The 23,338-nt window shown below is 44.3% G+C and overlaps 2 protein-coding genes across 2 annotated transcripts in view; both read right to left on the bottom strand.

The window, feature by feature from the left end:
- Positions 1–214: 214 nt before the first annotated feature.
- The window catches only part of ANXA6 (annexin A6), a 71,813-nt gene continuing 48,689 nt past the window's right edge, over positions 215–23,338 (bottom strand). Inside the window, exon 26 of the mRNA XM_075274943.1 lies at positions 215–557. Within this exon, the coding sequence (XP_075131044.1) occupies positions 498–557 (60 nt within the window). The 3' untranslated portion in view covers positions 215–497. The remainder of the gene's footprint in view (positions 558–23,338) is intronic.
- On the bottom strand, positions 16,252–20,297 carry LOC142203084 (protein spinster homolog 1-like). The gene is made up of 12 exons (XM_075273544.1): positions 20,148–20,297; positions 19,881–19,946; positions 19,441–19,577; positions 19,154–19,305; positions 18,997–19,066; positions 18,723–18,868; positions 18,481–18,633; positions 18,129–18,318; positions 17,898–17,963; positions 17,580–17,678; positions 16,862–17,033; positions 16,252–16,277 (listed from the first exon to the last, which is right to left on the bottom strand). Exons 1-12 carry the CDS (start codon positions 20,287–20,289, stop codon positions 16,252–16,254), a joined length of 1,419 nt encoding a protein of 472 aa, XP_075129645.1. The 5' UTR covers positions 20,290–20,297.

The raw sequence follows: 23,338 nt of genomic DNA, 5'->3' as shown, positions 1-23,338 counted from the left end.
GCTGCAGGGAAACTAAAGACGTACTGTGACTCCTTGTGATCAGGTTATTGTTGGTAGACCATTGTGTGACATAGGTCAGAAAAACAACTAAATCTCATGTATGTTTTTTTATCTTTGTCCTAATAGCACCAATAACAGACAGCAGACACACATATGTACCGTATTAAGACACTTTATTTCAACTTGCCTGGATCCTCCTATATAATAAAGGACCTAGAAATGGTTTTGGTGTTGAAAGAAATTGTTTCCAAGTGTCAGATACACAGCAGGATCTGGCTTAGAAGGGCTATTACAATATGGCGATCCCATATCTATCACCCCCAACATACATTGCCCTCCCATATCCCATGCATTGTATGTCTTTGGTGCATTTTCTGTTGCTTGGTGAAGTTCTCTTTCACAATTGCTTTGTAGGTCCTAGACACTACCACATCTACCACAATGACATTTAGTAGGTGAGCTCAGAGATGGACATACAAAAATTTGGGGTCTCCGGATTAGTCGTCTCCTCCACAGATGGCCAGGAGAGCTTTGCGGTAGTCTCCAGATGTTTCACTCTAGAAGAAAAATACATATCCATGAGTAAAATCCCTAAAACAGAAGATTTTTGTGTTTTGTATTTTCTAAAAACATTTAAAGGGAACCAACTTTAATGCCACTAGGGGAGCTGTACGCTGTTGAGCTCCCCCTGCTGATGGCTGCAGACTTGTAGAGTTCATTATTTAACTGTATAGGGATAATTTATAAAGATTTGTGAAGGTTTTTGGCACCAGATAGTTATGGTAGAAGCCAATAATCTACTGTTTTACCAGATTAACCACATAGCCAAAGATGTTCAACAGTTTGTTATTACTAAATAATACAGATAAATTATGGGCGCAAAATTACGCGGCGTATACGCTCGTAACTCTTATTGAAGTCAATGGGATCTTTCTGAGCGCGCAAACTCTGACACGCCGTATACGTGCCAGATCGCGCGCCAGAATACTCTGTGTGAATTCCCCCTTACAACTCCCCTGCGTCGTCACTTATTATACTCTGGGGTCTGAGGAGTATAGTAATAACCCTAACATTTCTACCCAAATAAGTTCTGCTCAAAACAAAGCAGGGTGAACCTCATTTGTCGAAACAATTCTTGTGAGTTTCACCCATTTCTAGTAACAATACGTCTCTATAATTTCTCCATCAATCCTGCACACTTGACTTTTTGATGATTTTAGATGGCAGACTCTTGGGTAGGAATACGCCTGGAGGTAGTGGCTGATTGGCTGGTGGAAGCAATATCCTGTAGCCATTGTAACACCTGTTCCTGGTGCTTGGGCCTCGTCAGCGTTGTACCCCGCACCCTGCTTGATGTTGTGGATGAGCGCACTGCTGGCTGCCCCTCTCCAGTAGCCATTGGATCCGCAGTAGCTTGACCGCGGCCTGGATCCCCAGCTGGATTTCCATGCCCCCGTCCTCGTCTCCATCCGTTTGCGCTAGCCTGACAAATTTTCAGATGTATACAAGTGTCTTTGTGTAAAGTATACACTTGGAGGGTGGATATATTGAGCGTATATCCACTACTGTATATACAGATGAAAGTATACAGCTTGCTTCTCACGCAATGGGATAGGTAGAATGAGTGAGTGCACAAACTGATGTATACAAGTGTTGTTTTTTTTTTCTTTTAAAGTATACACGGAGGGTAGATATATGTGTATATATATGTATATATATAACTGATGTATACAAGTGTTGTTTGTTTTTTTTTTAAAGTATACACGGAGGGTAGATATATGTGTATATATATGTGTATATATACAGTATGTGTATATGTATATATTGACAGGTTGCGGACGGGAGGAGCAAACCTATGACTCTGGGGTGAGATTAAAGATGGTGTACCCCTATTCCCCTTTTTTCTGTTCCCCCCTGGTGATTGTACTTACCTGCCTTCTCCAGCCTTGGTACGGTCCGCTTTTCCCCCCTCTGTCTCCCTGATCGTTGGTGTCGTCCTCTTCGTCATATTCTTGTAGCTCCGCCCCCTCTGTCTCTTTCCCGGCTACCCTCAGCACTGGACGGATCCCCGGAGTTTTTCCCTCCCTCCCCTTGTTGGTTGTTACGTGTACAAAAAAAAAAAAAGGGGTTTCCTCGTTTTATGTTGTTGGTTGTTCCCTGGCCCTTGGTGGGTGACACGTTGTGGAGTGTTTTTTCAAAACAATAAAAACAAAAAAGGAAAACGGAGAAAATATTAAGTGTAAAGTTTTTGATCAAAAGAAGTGGATTTTGTGGTTCCTGTTGGCGCGGTGGCGCGTCCTTTTAAAAAAAAATAAGGTGCTATGCTGCCTCTAGGTTTTTCGCAGTTTCTGCGTTTTGCTGGATTCCTGTCTTTAGGGGTTTTGTTTGCCGCGTGCTGCGGTGTTGTTGTTTTTTTCGCCTTTTTAATGTTTTTTCTTCTTTTTCTTTTTTTTTTTTTTTTTAATTATCTGTTTATTGAAAAGTTTTGAACAAACAGAAAAGGCTTATACAATGACAATACACATTTTCAAGACAGAATGAACAATGAGTAATGAACATGGTTTAAGAGGAGTAGGAGATAGCAATATTAAAAGCGGCCAACACCATATTACATAAACAAATACAGTCGTAGGAATATAATAAATCGTATATAACCTATTAATTTACCTGGGAATATGGGGGAGTGTGAGTGGCGTCCGACCATCTGGGTAAAAATCCCAATGGAGGGAGTATAGTAGATGCTGGGGGGGGGGGGGGAAACAAACCTCGGAAGGGGAGCATCCGTTTGTGAATAAATTAGGGTGGGAGGAGGGGAAAATCAAGTTGAGGACAGAGGTAAGTAGCGGAAGAAGAAGAGAAAGAGTGGGAAGTGTGGAAAGAGAAAGGGTGGCAGAGGCCAGAAAAGGAGAGGGGGGGGGGGGTATAGGTGAGAGGGGGAATGGATGTTAAAGTGTGTGAGCCAGGTCTCTCCAGGGCGGCCAAACCTTGAGAAAACGAGAGTGCGATCTAGCCTTCCAGCTTGACATTTCCTCAAAACGACAAATCTGGTTGACTTTGCCAAACCATTCCCATTTTGTAGGCGGATCTGCATTCAGCCATTTTTTGGGGATTAAAGAGTTCGCAGCATCCAACAGGAATGAGATCAGATTCCTTTTGGAGGGCTTGTAGGAAGGGGAAGGCATAGAGAGAAGAACCATTGGAGCAGAGATTTCAAAATCCGAAGAAACAAGAGACTTTATAGTCCGCTCCACGTCCGTCCAGAAAGGACGAATGGAGGGGCAGTCCCACCGTATGTGGACAAGCGAGCCTACCTGGGATTTGCCTTTTCTTTTTTTTTTATTGGTCCTGGGAGGTTTACCTTGAAAGGGGGGAATAGTATTGGTCAGTACGGTTAATCCCCGCAGTATACTGGATGCAAAGTATACAGCTTGCTTCTCAACCAATGGTACAGGTATATACAGTATAACAGTGGCAGAGAATTTGAGCCCTAAAAAGGGCTTTTGTGAAATTTCTGCAGGAGGAGTGTATATACTAGCGGTGTGTATACACTCTTCAAGCAGTTTAACTCTGAAAAGAGCTGTTAATTTTAATTTTTCCTGCCTAACAGAAGCTAATCGCTATCTGACCCTCAGCGCAGCATGTCTCTTCCTGTCTCACCAAACCGCATCTGACACGAATATGGCTGACAATATTCTCATAAATCCGAGGTCACCTGATTTAGCCAGCCAATGACTTTTTCCTATTTTTTTTCAATTCAATGCCTACGTTTTCCTGCTTCCTGTCCCACCTTCCCTGCACAGTTATTGGTGCAAAAAAAGCGCCAGGTAAGGTGGGTGGGGATTTGATTTTTCACTGTGTTTACCGCGTGGTATTCGATTGGAATCGAATATGTCAAATACCGTAAAATTTAATCGAATATTTACTCGATCGAACGGTATTCGCTCATCTCTAATACACATCTCTTAATAGGGAAATGAAGCTGCAGTTCCATGGCGACACAGAGTTACCTATATTGCAATTTCAATGTATCTCTGTAGGAACAATGTTGCAAAGAACCCACATAAGGTCACTTGCATTTTATTCTTGTAGGAAAACATATAGGCCGGGTCCCCATGTTGCAAATATGCAGCGTTTTGGTCGTGGAAGAAACGCCCCTGGAAAAACTGCTGTGTTTTGCAGTGCCTGCAAAGTGGTTGGGATTCTGGTTATTTCCATCCACTCATTACATTAAAAAATCTGCAGCGGAAAAACTTTAATTACAAAAACTGTTGTAAATTCTACCTATGGAAACGCTGGCGTATTCTGTGTAGGTATAGCAGGGGCAGAAAGTCGGCAAAGGGAAAACAGCGGACTTTATGTGAAAAACACTGCGGAAAAAAAATGCGCTGCGTTTGTACCGTGGTCTTTTCTGTGGTGTTGTTTTTTTTTTTTTTTTTTTTTATTTCGGCTTGTTATTTTGGGGCCTAAAAGTGTAATTTTAGGAGTCTAAGTATGTGGGTGTGCATAAGGAATATGAGTACTTATGGAGATAATTTATCATAGCCTACACACCAGTATATAGCCCAGAAACCATGAAAAAAACATGAAAAAGTCACAATTGTTTACACAGCTCAGATTTTTCTTAAAGTTTTTTTTTTTTGTCACTTTCTTGACAATTTCTTGGAGATTGTGTCTGACTGATGATGAGGCATGCACCTTGTCAAAAGTACAAACTCCGAGTCAGCAGGGATCTTAAAGACAATCGTGGAAAATGTTGATTTTGAAATATCAGCCTCTTTATCTTTAATTGTCAGTTGTCCCTGAGTTCAGCTCCAGAATGGAGACTAGCTGTTTTGATATCTCCCATACACTGCACATATAGTAATAGTAATATAGTAATAGTAGGTACTGCCCACCATAAGCAGCAGTAGTATGGATGACATTACCCAGCAGTGCTGGGCAGCGTGACTGTGACTCCAGTACTTGGGTGAGATAAATGCAGCAGCGTCATCCCTGTGTGTCTTTGCCTATATCTGTTCCATTTGTAGTGTCCCAGTACACTCCTTCCTGCCATTATAATAGTTGTATGCTCTGTAATGTAATGCTTCTCACAATATACTAATACTGAGTATCACTATCTATTGTATAATCTGTATTTCCTGTGTGCATACATTGTGGTCATTGCCATGTACTATTCTGCTGCCACCTATGTTTCACTCTATGTAGGTGCATGTGATATAGGATCCCAATCACTCCATACACAGCACGAGCTTCTGTAGAACTTTCTAGTAAGCTGTGGGTGGAGACTTTAGCCCCGCCTTCCTCTTAGCAGGGGAAAGGAAACCAGAGCAGCCATGTTGTGGAGAGTGTAGTGTGTGAGGTAACAGCACCTGCTGCTACTCCAACTCCAGGCAGAACCTTCAGATTCCTCCTGCCAAACCCTAGGAGCTACATGGTGACTCTCACAACTCATGTAAGATACAGAGTCTCCTAGGACCATTCACCAGTGTCTGTGAGTCCAGTGACTGTGTCTCCTCAATACTCTAAATGCCAAATCTGAGGAAAATTGTGTCAGCATCAGCCATTACCTGTCAGCTTACAAGGGAATCCTGCCAAACCCTAGGAGCTACATGGTGACTCTCACAGCTCATGTAAGATACAGAGTCTCCTAGGACCATTCACCAGTGTCTGTGAGTCCAGTGACTGTGTCTCCTCAATACTCTAAATACCAAATCTGAGGAAAGTTGTGTCAGCATCAGCCATTACCTGTCAGCTTACAAGGGAATCCTGCCAAACCCTAGGAGCTACATGGTGAATCTCACAGCTCATGTAAGATACAGAGTCTCCTAGGACCATTCACCAGTCCATACAGAGGGGATAACAGCCATACTGCTACTGCCTCCAAGAAGGAGAGAACCTGACAGAAAGGAGCAGCTATAGAGGAGCCTTTCTGCATTCCTGGAGCTAAAGAAGGCCTCCGGTCAAGTCCAGTGCTCCGTGGTTTCCAGGCCACATGTATTAGGTCTGCGTCCGGCTATCGGATACCGCGGCCCAGTAACCGTGAGTAACAAGTGATTATGAAGATAATCTTGTTTCCCTTAGTCCTAACAGCGGCACAATGTGGGGTATTTCTGCCCCTGTGTGCTGGTAGGACAGGCGGATTTTTAATTAGCCAATCAAAATGCGTGGCTGGCCCTATAAGAGGGCACAAGAACCTCCCCTCTGCGTGTTAATACAAAAGTACCTCCATATTTATACACAGTTTTATACATAAGATATGATTCCCAGGGTGGGAAATCTTGTGCCGCTGTTAGGACTAAGGGAAACAAGATTATCTTCATAATCACTTGTTCCCTGTCGTCCGTACCAGCGGCACAATGTGGGGATATAGCAAGTAGGCCCCAAGATGGGCGGGATTATTCCATGACCGAGCTTAAAATGGTCTGGGCAAAGGCAGAGGAATCTGCCACCCGGTCCTTCAGGCGGTAATGCCGAATGAAGGTGGACTCAGATGCCCAGGAGGCAGCTGCACATATTTGATCTAAAGACAACGCACTCCTCTCTGCCCGAGAGGTGGACACTGCCCTGGTTGAGTGGGCATGAAGAAAAGATGGGGCCGGCAGCCCTTGGGCGGTGTAGGCGACCTTTATAGTCTCGGAAACCCAGCGGGATATCGTAGCCTTGGCGGCTTTGGCGCCCTTGTTTTTCCCCGTATAGCTGATTAACAGGTTTTCGGCCTGCCTAAAAGGGCGAGTGCGCTGCAGGTAAATTTGCAGGCATCTGACTACATCCAGCTTGTGCCATCTTTCCTCTTCAGGTGAAGAGGGGGAAGGACAAAATACTGAAAGGGAAATTGTTTGGTTCCTATTTGCAGCGGATGGTATCTTGGGACGAAACCCTGGGAGGAACCTAAGCTGCACATGGTCCGAAAAGAAAATAGTATATGGCTCTTCAGCAGATAAGGCCTGTAGTTCACTAACTCTTTTGGCAGTTGTAACTGCCAATAGCAGTGCCATTTTGCCGGTCAGTAACTTAAGGGAGACGTCCTCCAGGGGTTCGAATGGTTGGTCACAAAGAGCGTTCAGGACCGGAATAAGGTCCCATTGGTGGACAGGGGTGTTCACCACCAGTCTCAGCCTAGTTGCTCATTTAATAAAGGTGCTCACTAAAGGATCCTGAGACAAACGCCTCCCCAGATAGGCGGACAGGGCCGCTACGTGTACTTTGAGTGTGGCCGCAGCAAGACCTCTGTCTAGTCCGTCTTGAAGGAAGTCCAGGATCGCCTCCGTCGGGGGATCAGTGGAGTCCACTTGATGCTGCAGACACCAGGCATTAAAGATGTTACCAATTCGACAGTAATTCCTGTTAGTCGAATCCGCTCTGGCGCTGGATAGGGTCTTCAAGACGGCTTATGACAGTCCTCTATTCCTCAATAGGGACTGGTCAACCTCCAGGCTGTCAGGTTGAGTCTCCTCAGATCCTGGCATCTCAGCTCTCCTTGGGTTACCAGGTCTGGGAGAGGGGGAAGCCTCCAATATATGCCCTGACTCATTTGTATGAGCTGAGCAAACCAAGCCCTTTTTGGCCAGAACAGGATTATGGCTATTCCCGAGGCTTGGTCCTGTCTTATTTTGATCAATACCTTCGGTATGATTGGAATTGGAGGGAATATGTAAAACAGCCTGAACCTCCATGGGATGGACAGGGCATCCACTGCCAAGGGATTGTCCTCCTGGTATAGAGAGCAGAAGGTCCCTACCTTGGCATTGAGTCGGGTAGCCATAAGATTGACCTCCGGGAGACCCCATCTCTGGACGATCTGTTGGAATACGTCTGGATTGAGAGACCATTCTCCTGATACGGTAATACCCCGACTCAGATGATCCGCTACTATGTTCAGGGAGCCCTTTATGTGAACAGCGGATAACTGGACCAGATTCTTCTCTGCCCAGGTGAATATGAGATTCGTCTCTCTCAGTAAGGTTGGTGACCTGGTGCCCCCTTGTTTGTTTATGTAGACTACCACCGTCATGTTGTCTGACCTGATCTTGACAGACTTGCCTTTCAATTCCGGGGCAAAGTGTACTAGGGTCAGGTACACAGCTCTGAGTTCCTTGAGATTGGAAGACCCCAGCTCCGGACATCTCCATCGTCCTTGTACAGTCTTGTCCTGGCAATGGGCTCCCCATCCCCACTGGGATGCATCTGTTGTCAACAGGGTCCACAATGTTGGGACCGTGGACCTTCCGTCTTTCAGGTGTATCCACCATCTGAGGGAAAGACGGGTAGCGGTAAGGCAGATCTTCTTGTGCAGTCCCCGTGGAGACCTGTTCCAGATTCTCAACACTTCCATCTGCAGGGGACGCAAATGCCATAAAGCCCAAGGGACTGCTCTGGCCGAGGATGACATTAGGCCGAGGACTCTTATGGCGGTGCGGATAGTTACCCGCCGGGTGTGCAATAGAAAACGTGCACTGGCCTGGATCCTTTCCTTGCTTGGGCTGGAGAGGAAGATCTGCATCGCTTCTGAATCCACTATGAACCCGAGGAATTTCCTCCGTGTAGATGGAACGATTTTGGACTTCTCCCAGTTGATGATCCATCCTAACTCTTGTAGGAAGCTGATGGCAAGGTTGAGCTGCTGGAGGAGAGCAGCAGGAGACTGAGCTTTCAGTAGCCAGTCGTCTAGGTAAGGAACGATGAAGAGACCCTGCAGTCTGAGGGCCGCGGCGACCGGAGCGATCACCTTGGTAAATACCAGGGGGGCGGATGTGATGCCGAACGGCAGAGCTGTAAATTGAAAGTGCTCCCTGTGGCCGGCCATAGAAACGGCAATCCTGAGGAATTTCCTGTGGGAATGAGCAATAGGGACATGAAGGTAGGCGTCCTTCAGGTCGAGGGTCGATTGAGGTACCTCAGGTCTATTATCATTCTCCAGCCCCCGGTGACTTTGGGGACCAGAAAGACGGGGGACTAAACTCCCCGACCGAGGTCTGAGGCTGGGACCTTCTCTAGGGCGCCTTTGATAACATACTCGGCGACCGAGGCCTCTAGACTGGCCTGTTGAGAAGGTGGAAGGGTTCTGGTGGCAACAAACCGATCTGGAGGTGGAAGCTGAAAATCGATAAGTTACCCGTGCTGTATAATTTTTAACACCCATGGATCTTGAATATGGGTGACCCATGCTCTGAAGAAAGCAGAAAGACGTCCTCCCACAGGAAGGAGGGCCACAGGGAGCTGCCCCGCATCAAAACTCCGGCTTCCTCTTGGTGTCTTCCCTGGAAGCGCCTCGTCCAGTTCCCCTAGGACGATATCTGGAACGCCTTTGCTGAGCCGGGCGTCTATAATTAGAGGCAGAACCTCTGCCTCTAGAGGGGGCACGTCTGCCCCTGGATGCTTGAGGTAAGGACTTCCCCTTACCTTCTGGTAATCCCTCCATGATGGTATCCAAGCCTTGGCCAAACACTCTTGCTGGCTCAAAGGGGAGAGCGCAGAGAGCAGCTTTGGATGCGAAGTCTGCACGCCAAGGCTTTAGCCACAGGGGTCTACGGGCCGCAGTAGACAACGCCATCGATTTGGCTGAAATTTTTAACTGATGGCGGGAAGACTCCACCAAAAAATCTGCAGCCCTATGAATATTCTTCATGGAAGCCAAGATGTCATCCCTGTCCACGCCGGAATCAATATCCCGCTCCAAAGTGGCTAGGCGGTTACGTAGAAAATCGCCCACAGTGGTAGAGGCTATGGCTACTGAAGCTTGGGCAGAGGAAGCAGAGTAAACCTTCTTCAATGTGGCGTCAGCCCTACGATCCAGAGGATCCTGAAGATTTGATCCATCTTCAAGGGGCACCAGGGTTCTACGAGACAACTTCGCCACGGCTAGATCCACCTTCGGGGGAGGCCCCCAGGAATCCCATTGAGCCGAATCCATAGGGAACAAGGTCTTAAAGATCCTGGACAGTGAATGTCCCTTTTCTGGCTGCTTCCACTGCTGCCCCATGAGGTCGGTCAGCGTGGCGTCCGCATGGAAGGCAATATGTCCCCCAGAGGCAGACGTGGAGGCTTCCCCGTCAACATCTCGGCCCACTGTAGACCGGATGGACTTCAGCAGCCTGCCTGTTTGTTCATAGTGGAACACAGGTCTGCTGGAAACTACTGAGTCGTCCTCGGAGGAATCATCCTCTGCCACCCGTAGATGTTCCAGGGGAGGGAGGGGCGAGGAACGATGCTCAGTGCATGGTCTCTTGGTGAGCTGAGACAAGGTAGACTGTATGCCTTTAAGGGAATATCCTGCAAAAAATAAAAGGAGAGTACAAGCAAGGGAATTATTTTTACTCGAGCGATGCCCAAACTCACCATCTCCTTGACCCAGGCCATCATATCTCTAGGAGAGGGCTCCTCAGGTGGAGGGCCTCTGCAACCGCGACAACGGGCCCATTCGTAGCCTAAAAATAATAGGCGGGTTATAGGACCGGTAGTACCCCGGAGGGGATAACCCTTTAAGCCGCTACCTACCATCAGGGAGCGGTGTGTGGCAGTCAAAACAGGAAAGATGCTTCCTTTTAGCAGTAGTTTTCCTAATATAATCCCCCGGAGGGGTAGTAGAGGATGACATATCCTAGAGAGAGACAACAGACCATGCAACCTTGTCACCAAGACATCATCCCAAATATAAAAGGGTAGATCTTACCGGGTCCAGAAGACCGGATAGCAAGGTGACACACAATAAAGATGGTAGAAGCAACAGGTAGAAGCAAACTGGAGCTTTAGGGTTCACAAGCAACCACAATACCAGCCTTCAGCGCCACTAAGAAGCCGAAGGTATCCAATAGCCGGCCGACCTGACCTTTAACCCGGCCGGCCGGAAATGGGCGGAGCTACCGCTCCCAAGTCTAACCCAAACAGGGTTAGAGAAAAAGGTTCCCCCCCCCTCAGCAAGCCCCAACAAGGGCACCTACCTCAGCCTCTTGAGGCCGATTCCTGGCCAGAATACGCGGCCAGCACTGCCAGAGCCAGGAAAACCGCCGGCGCCAGCACTCGCAATGGCGCCGCCATACTTCCGGCTTCCAACCGGAAGTGCGCACCCGGCAGAGCGGACGCCGCGAAACATCGCCGGGGAACTCTAGTTCCGGCTGCCGCTTCGTACCTGATCCGGCCACAGCATCAGCGGCGTGGCCGGAGGAGGGATGCGGCGTAGATGAACCATACAGGTTCGAAGCAGCTGGCATGCAAGCCTAGAGGAGGAGAGAAGGTAGGAAGGAGGAAGGGGGGGGGGGAGGGAGGTAAGCCAAAGCAGGCTAAAACCTTATTTCCCTCAACAGGCCAGAAGATAGACTTCAATCAAGAAGGGCCTGGAGGAGAAAAGCACTGTGCTCACAGGGTAAGTAACCCTAAAGAGCCCAATAAGAGGACACAAGTCCTCCCACCTGTCCTTCTGACCACACAGGACAGAAAAAAACACGCAGAGGGGAGGTTCTTGTGCCCTCTTATAGGGCCAGCCACGCATTTTGATTGGCTAATTAAAAATCCGCCTGTCCTACCAGCACACAGGGGCAGAAATACCCCACATTGTGCCGCTGGTATGGACGACAGGGAACTACATATACCCCAAATTAGTCACCCGCCGGGAGCCAACTGGTGAAGATCCCTCTTCTGTAGCTATAACCTGGATTGTGTCTCCTCAATACTCTAAATACCAAATCTGAGGAAAGTTGTGTCAGCATCAGCCATTACCTGTCAGCTTACAAGGGAATCCTGCATCACATGCACCCGCTGTATTGTACACGAGACTGTATCACTGTGAGGTATGGCGGCACTATATGGTAGTCTCCTCACATGCACCCGCGGTATTGTACCTGAGACAGTATCACTGTGAGGTATGGCGGCACTATATGATAGTCTCCTCACATGCACCCGCTGTATTGTACATGAGACTGTATCACGGTGTGGTATGGCGGCACTTCATCAGAGTCCTCAGTAAAGAAACTTTTGGTTAACAAAGGACTGTGTCTTTTGCTATCCTTCTTTTGAAAATTGACTTGCTCTGTGTCCTATGAGAGGTGCCCCGCAGTCTGGACCACCACTACAGCTATCGTGACCATTATAAAAGCTCATCTATCAGAGGGACTACTACCCCTATTAGGTCCTACTATAACACCTGCATCCCTTGGAATACCACACATTGCCGTTGCTCCATCCCCAGACAAATACAAGGCTCAGGTAGCTGCATTAACTTCTTTTCTTTTGGGTAGAATATTCTTATCTGTTTCTTTAAATGTACAGCAGTTTGTCAACTCTTTTTCATATTAAATAACTCTGTGGTTTTGCAAATGAAGAGAAAAAAAAATGAAGCTAAAATCAGAATATAAAAGCAGCTAGAAATCATTGGCTTGTCTGACACCTACATATTTTAGTAGCTGAACATCAATTTCTTAGATATCTGAGAAAAATTAGTTTTAGCTACTCTATATTCTTAAAGCCAAAGATGTGAAAGGTTTGAGAAGCTTCATGTCCTAATGGAACCCCTTATGTAATGTAGCAATCCAAACTGAGATTCATACAAGAAAGTTGGGAACTCTGCTTAAGGCTACACTGTAGGGGATTGTAGGGTTATGGGTTGGACTTGATGGACTGATGTCTTCATCCAACCTCATGTACTATGTAACTATGTAAGCATTGGATTTGCTAGAATCCCATCCACTTTGTCCTTACTGTAAAAAAACACAATTTTTCCCACGACAAATCGCAGCATTTAGGTCTCACAGGGCCTTAAACTACCAAGTCCAGGATCATATCAGCGATGCTTAGTGTGTTCTTCTGTCCCATAGTATAATAGAGGAACATACTAAAGATGGATTAGAAAGTAATGATAGACCAAGTATGCAATCCGGACAATTGGATAGAGATTCATCGGTTATAAATCACTGGTCATCTTGGGTAATAGGGTCCACCATACAGTATATCCGTTGTAGTATTTTGCTGGATGAAAACATCATACTTGCAGGACTAGGCCTATAGCTAAACTAATATATTGGATGGCGTTGACAATGGAATGATTGTAGTTTAGCGTTCACCTGTCCAGACAGTGTAGCTCCCTATTCCTAGGAAGCTCCCTTATTTATACTGCACTTTTGAGGTTTATGCAAACTTATTTATTGAAAAATATACAGTTAACTTCATAAATATTTGGACAGAGACAATATTTTACCTAAATTTGGCTCTGTACATTACCACAATGAATTCTGAACACAGCAAATCCAATGCAGTTGAAGTACAGACTTTCAGCTTTAAGTACACAGATGGAAAGGCAAAGTCACAAATGGCAAATTTTATTGAGTGACATATTTGTCTAAATTAGGTTGTTTTGGTAGGAAGCCCATGAATTTCTGCAAATTTCATTCAAATAAATGGGACAATTGCAGAAATTTCTGCATCAGTTCAAAGTTGCCTCAATGCATTGGCACGCATTGAAATTTTACTACATTCTAAGAAAAACAAAACTGAAAAGTAAAAGCAGTATTGTACATGAGTCTCCTAGTTAGGATAGACCTGTCGCGCTGTCTTTTATAAGATTTCTAGATTATGACTATCTAGTAAATAAGTTCTGTTGCACTTACAATAGGTCAAATGTGGCAAATATTTTCTACAAAATCTGTGGCAAACTTTCGTAAAAAAAAAATCACTGTTGGGTCGACATACATGTGGATTTTAACCCATTTTAACCAGGGGTATCCGGATATTTTGCATCTCTGGTAGCCAGGGCAATTTCACAGTTTTGAGATGGATAAATAAAATCTAATTGCAATGTTGAAAAATTATACTAACCCCTTATTCCTATATGTTTTTTGAAAGTAGGTACCTGCAGCATTGTCAAAATGCCACTTGGTCCTGTATACGAACAAGCACCGTTATCCAATTTTGATTTAAAGAAAATGTTTTATAAAAATTATATAAGTTGTTAAATGTGGAAACCAAACAAAAATGTATATGCACTACAACTCGTAAAATAAGAGTTCAACATGTGCAGAGGTCATTCATATCACTAAGGCCTACACATGCATGCACATATCACCAGAACTGGAAGGAACAAAAATCTGCTTTCAAGCTGGAAATGTAAAAAAAAATATAATCCTATAAAATATAGGGGATTGCACCCCGTGATTAGCAAGTGCACCCCTAAACCCTATAGATTTCTTGATAGTAGACCTAAATTACATGTGTCTCCATTGGTTAACAATAGCCATGTCCACCTCCCTGTAAATTTGTGAACATGTCCTTTTGGCTGCATAGTAAGCACTGTCATAAGAAAATTATACAAATGCAGTTTCTTTCCACCTTATTTTGGATTTTTTTTTTTTACAAGATATCCAGAACATTGTGTGGAATATTATTATAAAGTATGAAGTAGAATTTGTCCTGCAAAACATTAGCCCTCATACAGCTCTGTGAACAAAATAATATGGCTTAAAGAAAGAAGAGTTGAATATAAAAATGCAAAAGTGAAAAAAAGAATGTGATGCAAAGGTGTTAAACTTGATTCAATATACGTTCTACTTGCCCATTATTTAGACAATGACGACGTGCTAGGTATAGTTGGCTTAAACATTCCAAATTTGCTTAATTTTTACTAAAAAAAACCAAATCATGCTACCACGTTTTTCTGAATGTATATTATTTCTTCAACAAAAGAAGGGCTAGGGTTCATTTTCGGGGTAGGTCTTATTTTTCAGGCACCAGAACAAATCGGAATCTTTATTTGCTCCAGACGTGTTCTGTAAAATGATTTTACATTCACATTTGATGTTGCAGGGTCAGTGGGTCTTAAACTTACTAGCTCTCTCTCTTTCTAATAGTTTGTGTGGCAGTGGCCCTGTACCCTCTCTATCTCCTCTCCTTTACGCCAAAGGGGAGGTGCTATAGTGAAGTGGCTGCATCTGTGGGAGCGAGCAAGGTTGGCACCTGACATCTGGGCATTTAGATAGTCAAACCCAAAGCATAGTAGTGGCCTTGGTGGGGGGAACCCGGGAGATGGCATTCAGGAGGCAGTACTTGGGAATGGGTGAACAGATTTTGCCCTGCCGTGGCAGGAGGTAGCAGGGCACTTGTCCTGGATGGTTGGGAGCTACAGTGAGCTTAGGATCTGTCTCTATGACGTCAATGACATAACCTAGTGCTGGTGGCACTGACTGTAACTAGGGATTCTTTTTGGAGTAGGGCTTATATTTCAGGTCTACTTAAAAAAAACATGCAAAATCAAGCTAGGACTAAGTTTCAGGGTATGGCATATGGCACACTTTTGGAGAAACAGGGTAGCTCAATTGTTCCCACTTATACACCCCTATTCTGGAGCTCACGTGACCCTCCTAACATAAGCTCTCAGTCTAGATCCATGGGAATGAATTTAGACTTGGCCCCTTTTGCAACTTAAACAGCTTCCACTCTTCTAGGAAAGCGATCTATAAGATTTTGCAGCTATTCTGCAAAAATATTTAGTATTGCTATAAAGGTCTATGACGAATTATAAAGAGATTCTGATACAATGCTATTTTATTCATTGACCTCTATATTAACTTCACTCAAGGTGAGCACTCCAGGTCGGGAAGTATGTTGTCAGATACCCTGAATAAAATGTAAGTCAGAACGCTGGGAACCTACTTCAGCCTGTTTTTGCTTGTTATATGGTATTTTCCAGTTACCGTAATGAAGTCTGCATTCAATTGTTAGCACACGGCTTGGACTGTAGTAAACTGGCCTGAGATGTGTGGACTATAAGGCTAAGGCCCCACACGGCATCCCGCACCATCAAAGTGCAGTGGGAAAAACCATGGCAGCGAGGCATCAGAGTTTTCCTCCACAGACTTTCTGTTACAATTATAAATATAGGGAAACCGCCGGCGTTTCCGTAGGTATAATTGACATGCTGCGATTTCCAAAACCGTGCCGGTTTTAGAATCCCATCCGCTTTGCCATTACTGCAAAACGCCATGAAATTGCGGTGTTTCCGTCACATGGGGCCCCCGGACTAAGAGTCAATGACCACACCTTAAGCTTCTAGCTTTGCACCTGTTCATAGTTTGTGTGTGGTATTGCAGCTCAGCCCCCTTCCAATCAATAGAAGTGACCTGCTGCCCCACATCACTTCCTATAGACAGGTGTGGTGCCATTTCTGAAAGAAAGCAGCCAGGTTATTGTAATCCAGGAAAATTGTGGTGCCATTTCTGAAAGAAAGCAGCCAGGTTATTGTAATCCAGGAAAATCCTTATAATTAATTGACTATTCATCCTTTGATCTATTAAGTTCTGTAAAGAATTAAAGAAAGACTCAGGTACACTACTAATTTTTTTTTTTGACTGAATGACTGACTTCTTTATTAACTTCAGTCAAAATTTTCCCATTTGATGTCAGGGAAGTGTGGGAGGAAACCGGAGTACCCGGGGAAAACCCACGCAAGCACGGGGAGAACATACAAACTCACTGCAGGTGTTGCCCTTGGATGGATTCTCACCCACCCAGGACCCCAGCTCTGCAAGAAAGCAGTAAGCACTGAGCCACCGTGCTTGCCCATGTCACAGATCATCCTCATATGGTGGCCTTCATGTCATTCCTCATATGGTGGTCTTCATGTCCTCCAGTGGTAATCATGATGGTGGAGCTAGTCTAAGGGATGAAGAGAAGAGGATTAATATTATATCACGGAGGCAGTGTGTTTATTCATAGCAGAAGTGAGCCATGTAAATCTTGCAAGACATGGACTGCTCTGCAGATGTTTAGAAAGATGCCTGATTTCACATTTGTGACTATAGAACTAATGAGAATCCAAGGCATGGCTCTATTATAATTCTGCAGGAGAAATGAGAGGACAATGGAGATATTCTGTACTCACCTTCAGACTCCATTTCTGCCTCCTTGCGGTCCTTCTCAATAAAGTGGGCATTGACCAAAAAGAAGGCTCCTCCAATAGCTTCCATGAATGCACATGTCAGGAGGGCGTATTTCAGGCTGCGGTACCTTGATAGAGTTGATTCGGCCGCTCCTCCATGGATCAGGTCAGACATCTGAGGATGAGAGGTGATACATACTTGATTAATAATACATGTATAGTTAGTAAAGAGTAAAAATAATAATCTAATATCTAGCACCAGAAGGTTTTGTCTTTGGTGTTCTACTGTCAGGCTTGCAAGTTACAACTAGATTGTTTCAATATAATTTCTATGTGTGTATATTCTGTGTCGGTGTTGTATGTGGACTGTACAGATGCTGCGTGTATACTGTTGTTTCAATGCTGTACATGTATTTTGTGAGTGCTCACTGTAAACATGGAGGGAGGTAGAAAAATTCAGCTTTAGGATAAGGCGCACATTACGGAAACACAAAGCCAGGAGTGGATTGAGCAAAAGTACAAAGTACAATTACTTCCTACATATTTCCAATTCCTTTCATTGCCAGTCTTGGCTTTGGCTAAAAAGAAAGAAGCAAAGTCTGCAACAACAAAAAAAAGCTGCTTTTCTGCAACCTGGGCCTCATGCTTACACAGGGAACCAGTGAGGTAAAAGTGATGTGTATATACAACATTCAGGAAAACATATGTAACAACTACTTACAAATCCAATGAGGTAGGGGCTCCCGACATCGCCCAGCAGGTGGGCCACAGAAATTTGCACAGACCCCGCTGTAGCTCTTCTTGTAGGAGGAACCACTGACTGAAATAAATGGATATTTATTGTGAGTAGGCTGAAGGGAATCATTGAAACCAACAAAACAAGAGCCATTGTACAGAGTGACTGCATAGTATAATAAAAAAAAATATTAAAAACATAAAAAGTAAATCGCCCAATCTACCAGGAAGGAGCATCTGATGGGTAAAGGAGGGAAGACAGAAGAACAGCTAAAATATCATTTCATGACTTGTTAGAACTCACCAGGAGGATTTGTACCACAAGGGCCCCGTTGAATGTGAGGAATGTCTTTCCAATGAATATGAGGACCTGCAGAAGTGAAACATTTTGGGAATTAATATAGTGCGCAATACAAAGTGCTGGAACGTGATAGTACAAAACTAAACCTGTCCAAAGCCAGAATACTGTACAAAGGAATAAATAGATCCAGAATCCAGTAAGTGGATGACAACAATCTATAGCTCAGGTACTTACATAAGTGGCCACAAGACTAATGTCTGCCAGAACCAGGGCCAAGAACAGCAAAGGGGCGGAGCACAACATGCCACACGCACAGACCAACGGGTCTGCACGGGGATTGCTTTTTCTATATCTTTTGCTGATCTCCACCCCTGCTAGAACTCCAAGGATGCCGGAGATGACTGTAAGCACGCCAAATATCAGACTGCAAAGAAAAGTGTTTATAGAGGTTAGTAAAGAAGGTTCAAGAAAATGCAAGACAACCTTGTTTAATGAGGCGCAGTATGATGAAAGCTTCATCTCCTGTATCATCAAGGAAGACACTTAACAGAAGTCATTCCACAGCGCCGGAAGAAGAAATGCATACCTGTCATTATAGGTGCACGTTCCAGTCTGACAAGGCTCCTTCTCTAGTAAGAGGCTTCGTGCACGTGTCAGGTAAGAAGGAGCCCAGAGACCTATGGCGCCGGCTACAAACGCTACAGTCGCAGATCCGAGAGTGGAAAACAGGAAACTCCGACTGTAGAGAGGGAAAAAAAGAAGGATTTAATAATCATAAAAAACACAAGGAGGATCGCTGCCGACAACCACTACACAGAAAACACCTACTTTTTGAATAGTTTCTTCACATCCGAAATCCAGTTATTGGAACTGACGGATCTGTTTTTGTTCTTCCCGTCTGCGGCTCCTCTTGGCGGTTCTTTCACAAAGACTAGTAGAAGCAGGACAGCAATGACGCCCAGACCAGGGGTAACCTGCGTGGTGGAGGAAAAACACTTTGTATGTTACATAGATAGATAAATGAGCTATAAATAGTGGGATCATCACAAAGTGGAAGCAACCAGGGACAAGTTTAGGAAATAGATTATAGTCTTTTACTTACCCGGAAGGCCCAGTGCCAGTCACCACCTGCTGCACTGACTACTTTGGAGCCGACAATGTATCCAAGGCCACTGTAAGAGAAATGAAGTCGTTATAATTTCTAGATTGTCCGGTCATAAATTCTCCACAAAGTCTGTATATTTACACAGGATACTCACCAGCCGACAGGTATAGTCAGGTAAAAAATTGAAAACATGCGACTACGCTGGTCTGCCGCAAAGAGGTCAGCAATAACGGAGGGGGCGATGGTGGAGAAACTTGCCTCTCCGGCTCCTACCAATGCTCTCATTGTCAGGAGGAGCAGGAAATACTGTAAAAAAATGAAAATTAAAATGGGACAGAAAATTTTTTTTGTAAATTTTTGTGAAATAGTTTTTTTTTTTTGCCTGCATGGCAAGTGTACCTGGTCATAGAGAGATATAGTAGCTGAGATTTATATCTTTACCTTATTGGGAATGAATGAGATGCACAGGGTCATGACGGACCAGAATAAGGTTCCTGCGCACATTATGTATTTCCTATTCCAGCGGTCGCCCATATAGCCAAAGACCAGACCAAACAGCGTATAGCTGGCGATGAATACTAAAGGGGAGAGAAGGAGAAGAAGTGTCAGGACAATGTGTCAGCAGAACAAGTTATTGCTTAAGGACATTGTTAGTACATTAACTCCTGCATTTAATCCATCCTGTCCAGATAACAAGAAAGATTTTCAGGCAGCCATTTTCTGAACTACACCAATAGGGATCCATATTCACATTCTTATTCTTCTGTGATGTCATAAGAATTCCGTGAATAGCTTGACCGACAACTCTGGAATATTGGTTTAGTCCTGACAATGGCGGTTTCCAGGAGATTTACAGAATATGATTCTATGGTAAAATATACCTGTATGTAACAAGCCGGATACACTGTCGCTCATCATGAAGGCTTTTTGAAGGTCTGGTAGCACCCCTGTCACATGGAAAGAGAGAGGACAATCATTATACGCTATGGCAGATCTGTGGTAATAGGTGGGCACATAAACAGGCACAAAGATCATTATATTTGGTAAGAATCCCAGGCCGGGGGTGACCTATTCTAGACACCATCATTGCTATGGGCCTGATAAATCTCACCACTAGAAATAATACCGTTTACCCCTCCCCCACATACCTGAGGTGCTGTAGCGTTCAATGAAATGTATAAGGCTTATGTAGGACATAATCGCTACGGTGATGACGGAGCGCATGTAGGAGACTCCAGTCAGCGCATGAGTGTCCTGCGGATCAGAGCAATAGCCTTTTTCTTCATCCATTTGATGTGAATGAGTGCCTATTTGTTTTTCCTCATCCACTATCAGCAATGGAGTTGTTTGTTCGCCATCGTGGAGAGACGCCATATTTACAGGCCTGAGTCTATAAATACTAGAGAGACACAACATGGAAAAAGATTAGACGACATTTCATTCCTATTAATAAAGTTTATTTCAGGTATTTCAGATTCTGATAGTCCAGAGCAGAAACCCGACATAAACTGGGCTATTGGAAAATCAGAAGGCGTTGCTTTATTTTACAGTTTTGGATGGAGCTGTTTTCCCAAAGGTTTCCTGAAGCTATCAGGTCCTATGAATTTCACTATCTTATGATATATCGGTACTTCTGCCATTATTCCCATCATGGCCTTGAGGAGTGCTGCAGGAGATGACCACACAGCAGCAGCGCTCAGAAATCTGTGGCCATTTAGTCACTATTGGACTACTGGTTCCAGTATCTCCACCCCAGCTAGATACCCTAAAACTTTTAGTTGTTCAGCATTTGGATCCCCCACCAATCCCATCACTGTCTTCTGATCACTGTGACGCATCAATAGTGTAAGTTGAAACTTACCGTATTCTCCAGTAGAAGGCGTTCGAATTTTCGCGCGTGTAGCTTTCTAGCAGAGTTTTGCAACAACAACTAGCGTTCACGATACACGAGAAAAAAAGAGAATGTGATGAGGTCTTTCACCTGTTTTATAGACAGAAGCTGATTGTGACATCATCAGCCTGTCATTCAGGGTTCTAAGCCATTGTGATGTCATTAATTTTTTTTTTTTTTTTTATCAATTCTTTATTTATAACAAAGCTGTTACAGAATACAGTGACAATTCTTAATATGCTAATTCTATGGAACCATTGTATAATGATGTCATGGCTCCACTTGTGTAACCTGTTTCTCCATTAAGAAAAAAAAAGTTCAAATTAAAATGATACATTGGCTCATGTTCAGAAATATTTCCATTAGTAATAGTGAACCCCTTGGCGCTGTGCACACATAGATGTGTGATCCTGTAATCTAGTGCTTACATCTCTGTGATCACAGGGCACATCCGTGGAGATTGATAATCGGACACCTCTATAACCATTTCACCCTTGTGAAGCCATGACAGAATTCAAGCGGATAGTTTTAATTCAGTGGGTTAAACAAAATGATTGCATAACCATGTGAGGCCCTGAACCCTATAGAGAAACACAAGCCCTTCATTTCAGGGGTTCAAAAGTCATTAGACAAATTAAATAATTGTAAAAAATAAAATGCTAATTTCTAATACTTGGTTGAAAACCCTTTGTTGGCAATGACTGCCTGAAGTTCTGAACTCACGGACATCACCAGACACCGCTGTGTTTCCTCCTTTCTAATGTTCTGCCTGGCGTTTACTGCGGCGGTTTTCAGTTGCTGTCTGAGTATGTGAGGTGGGAATACCCCTTTTAAGGTTTGGCTCTTTGTCCGTCTGTATTATCAAATGCCGACCAATCAGTTTGGCTGGATTTGAGCACATAGTGTGTCTCTGAATATCTCAGAATTCATCCGGCTGCTTCTGTCCTGTGTCACACCATCAATAACCACTAATGGCCTAGTGCCACCGGCAGCCATGTATACCCAAGCCATCACACTGCCTCCGCCGTGTTTTACAGATGATGTGGTATGCTTTGGATTCTGAGTTGTACCACACCATCTCCATACTTTTTTCTTTCCATCATTCTGGTAGAAGTTGATCTTGGTTTCATTTGTCCAGAGAATGTTCTTCCTGATCTGTGCTGGCTTTTTTAGATGTCTTTTTAGCACAGTCCAATCTAGTCTTCTTATTCTTGAGGCTTATGAGTGTCTTGCACCGTGCAGTGAGCGCTCTGTATTTCATGCAGTCTTCTCTTATGGTAGATTTGGATATTGATACGCCTACATCCTGGAGAGTGCTGTTCACTTGGTTGACTGTTGTGAAGGAGTTTCTCCTCACCATGGAAGTTATTCTGTGGTCATCCACCATTGTTGTCTTCCGTGGGCGTCCAGGTCTTTTTGCATTGATGAGTTCACCAGAGCTTTCTTTCTTTCTCAGGATATGCCACACTTTAGATTTTTCCACTCCTAATATTGTAGCAATTTCTCAGATGGGTTTCCTTTGTTTTCACAGCCTAAGGATGACTCCTTTAACCACATGTTTTCTTCACAGCAAAATCTTCCAAATGCAAGCCCCACATCTCACATCAACTCCAGGCCTTCTATCTGCTTAATTGAGAAGGAAATTATGGAGGAATTGTCCACTAGTGCCAACTTTTGGTCCCTTTATAAACAGGGTGGCACATGCTAAGAAGCTGAAACTCCTAAACCCTTCATCTAATTTTAATGTGGATACCCTCAAATGAAAGCTGAAAGTCTGGACTTTCTGCCCATGTCCTTCATATAACTATAAAGTTACCAGTTACCAGGTAAAAAACAATAAAACTTGTGTTGGTGTCCAAATATATATGGACCTAACTGTACCTACAATGTCATGATCTGGAACACTACGATCCTGAGAATGAAGAGGCTACTGTGCTGATTTATTGTTGTGTCCTATCTAAGTTTTCTTGTGGGGTAATGTGTGCACCAGACTTTTAGCACACAGGCAGAGGTGTAGCTAGGGTTTGAGGACAGAGGGGCGCACATGTCCAAGTGGGGCCCCAACCTACATATACACATACACAAACGCCGCGTATACGCTCATAGTAAAAAAACACCATGTTAACGCGACGTAAACACTATCCTCACATTTCTACGGCAGTAAAAAGAAGCGCACATTGAGCCCGGCATTACTCCGTGTGAAGGCTCCCTTACTGTGTAGGGATCTGAAAGTGGGCACCTACTTTGTAGGCCTTGGAGGGTGCCACGTGGAGGAACACTAATGATGTTGCTTTAGTGAATATGGCGCAATAAACTTAATCTGCTTGGGTTACTGGGGTAAGGCCCCACGATGCGGAAACTCAGCTCTTTTTTGTTACAGAATTTACTGTGTTTTTTTTTTTTTTGCTAAACCCAGGAGTGGCTATAGAAGGAATGGCAAATATAAAT

Source organism: Leptodactylus fuscus, chromosome 5, assembly GCF_031893055.1.
Source record: "Leptodactylus fuscus isolate aLepFus1 chromosome 5, aLepFus1.hap2, whole genome shotgun sequence".
Lineage (NCBI taxonomy): Eukaryota > Metazoa > Chordata > Amphibia > Anura > Leptodactylidae > Leptodactylus > Leptodactylus fuscus.
The sequence above is the reverse complement of the archived record's forward strand: the minus strand, read 5'-3'. Positions and strand labels throughout refer to the sequence as shown.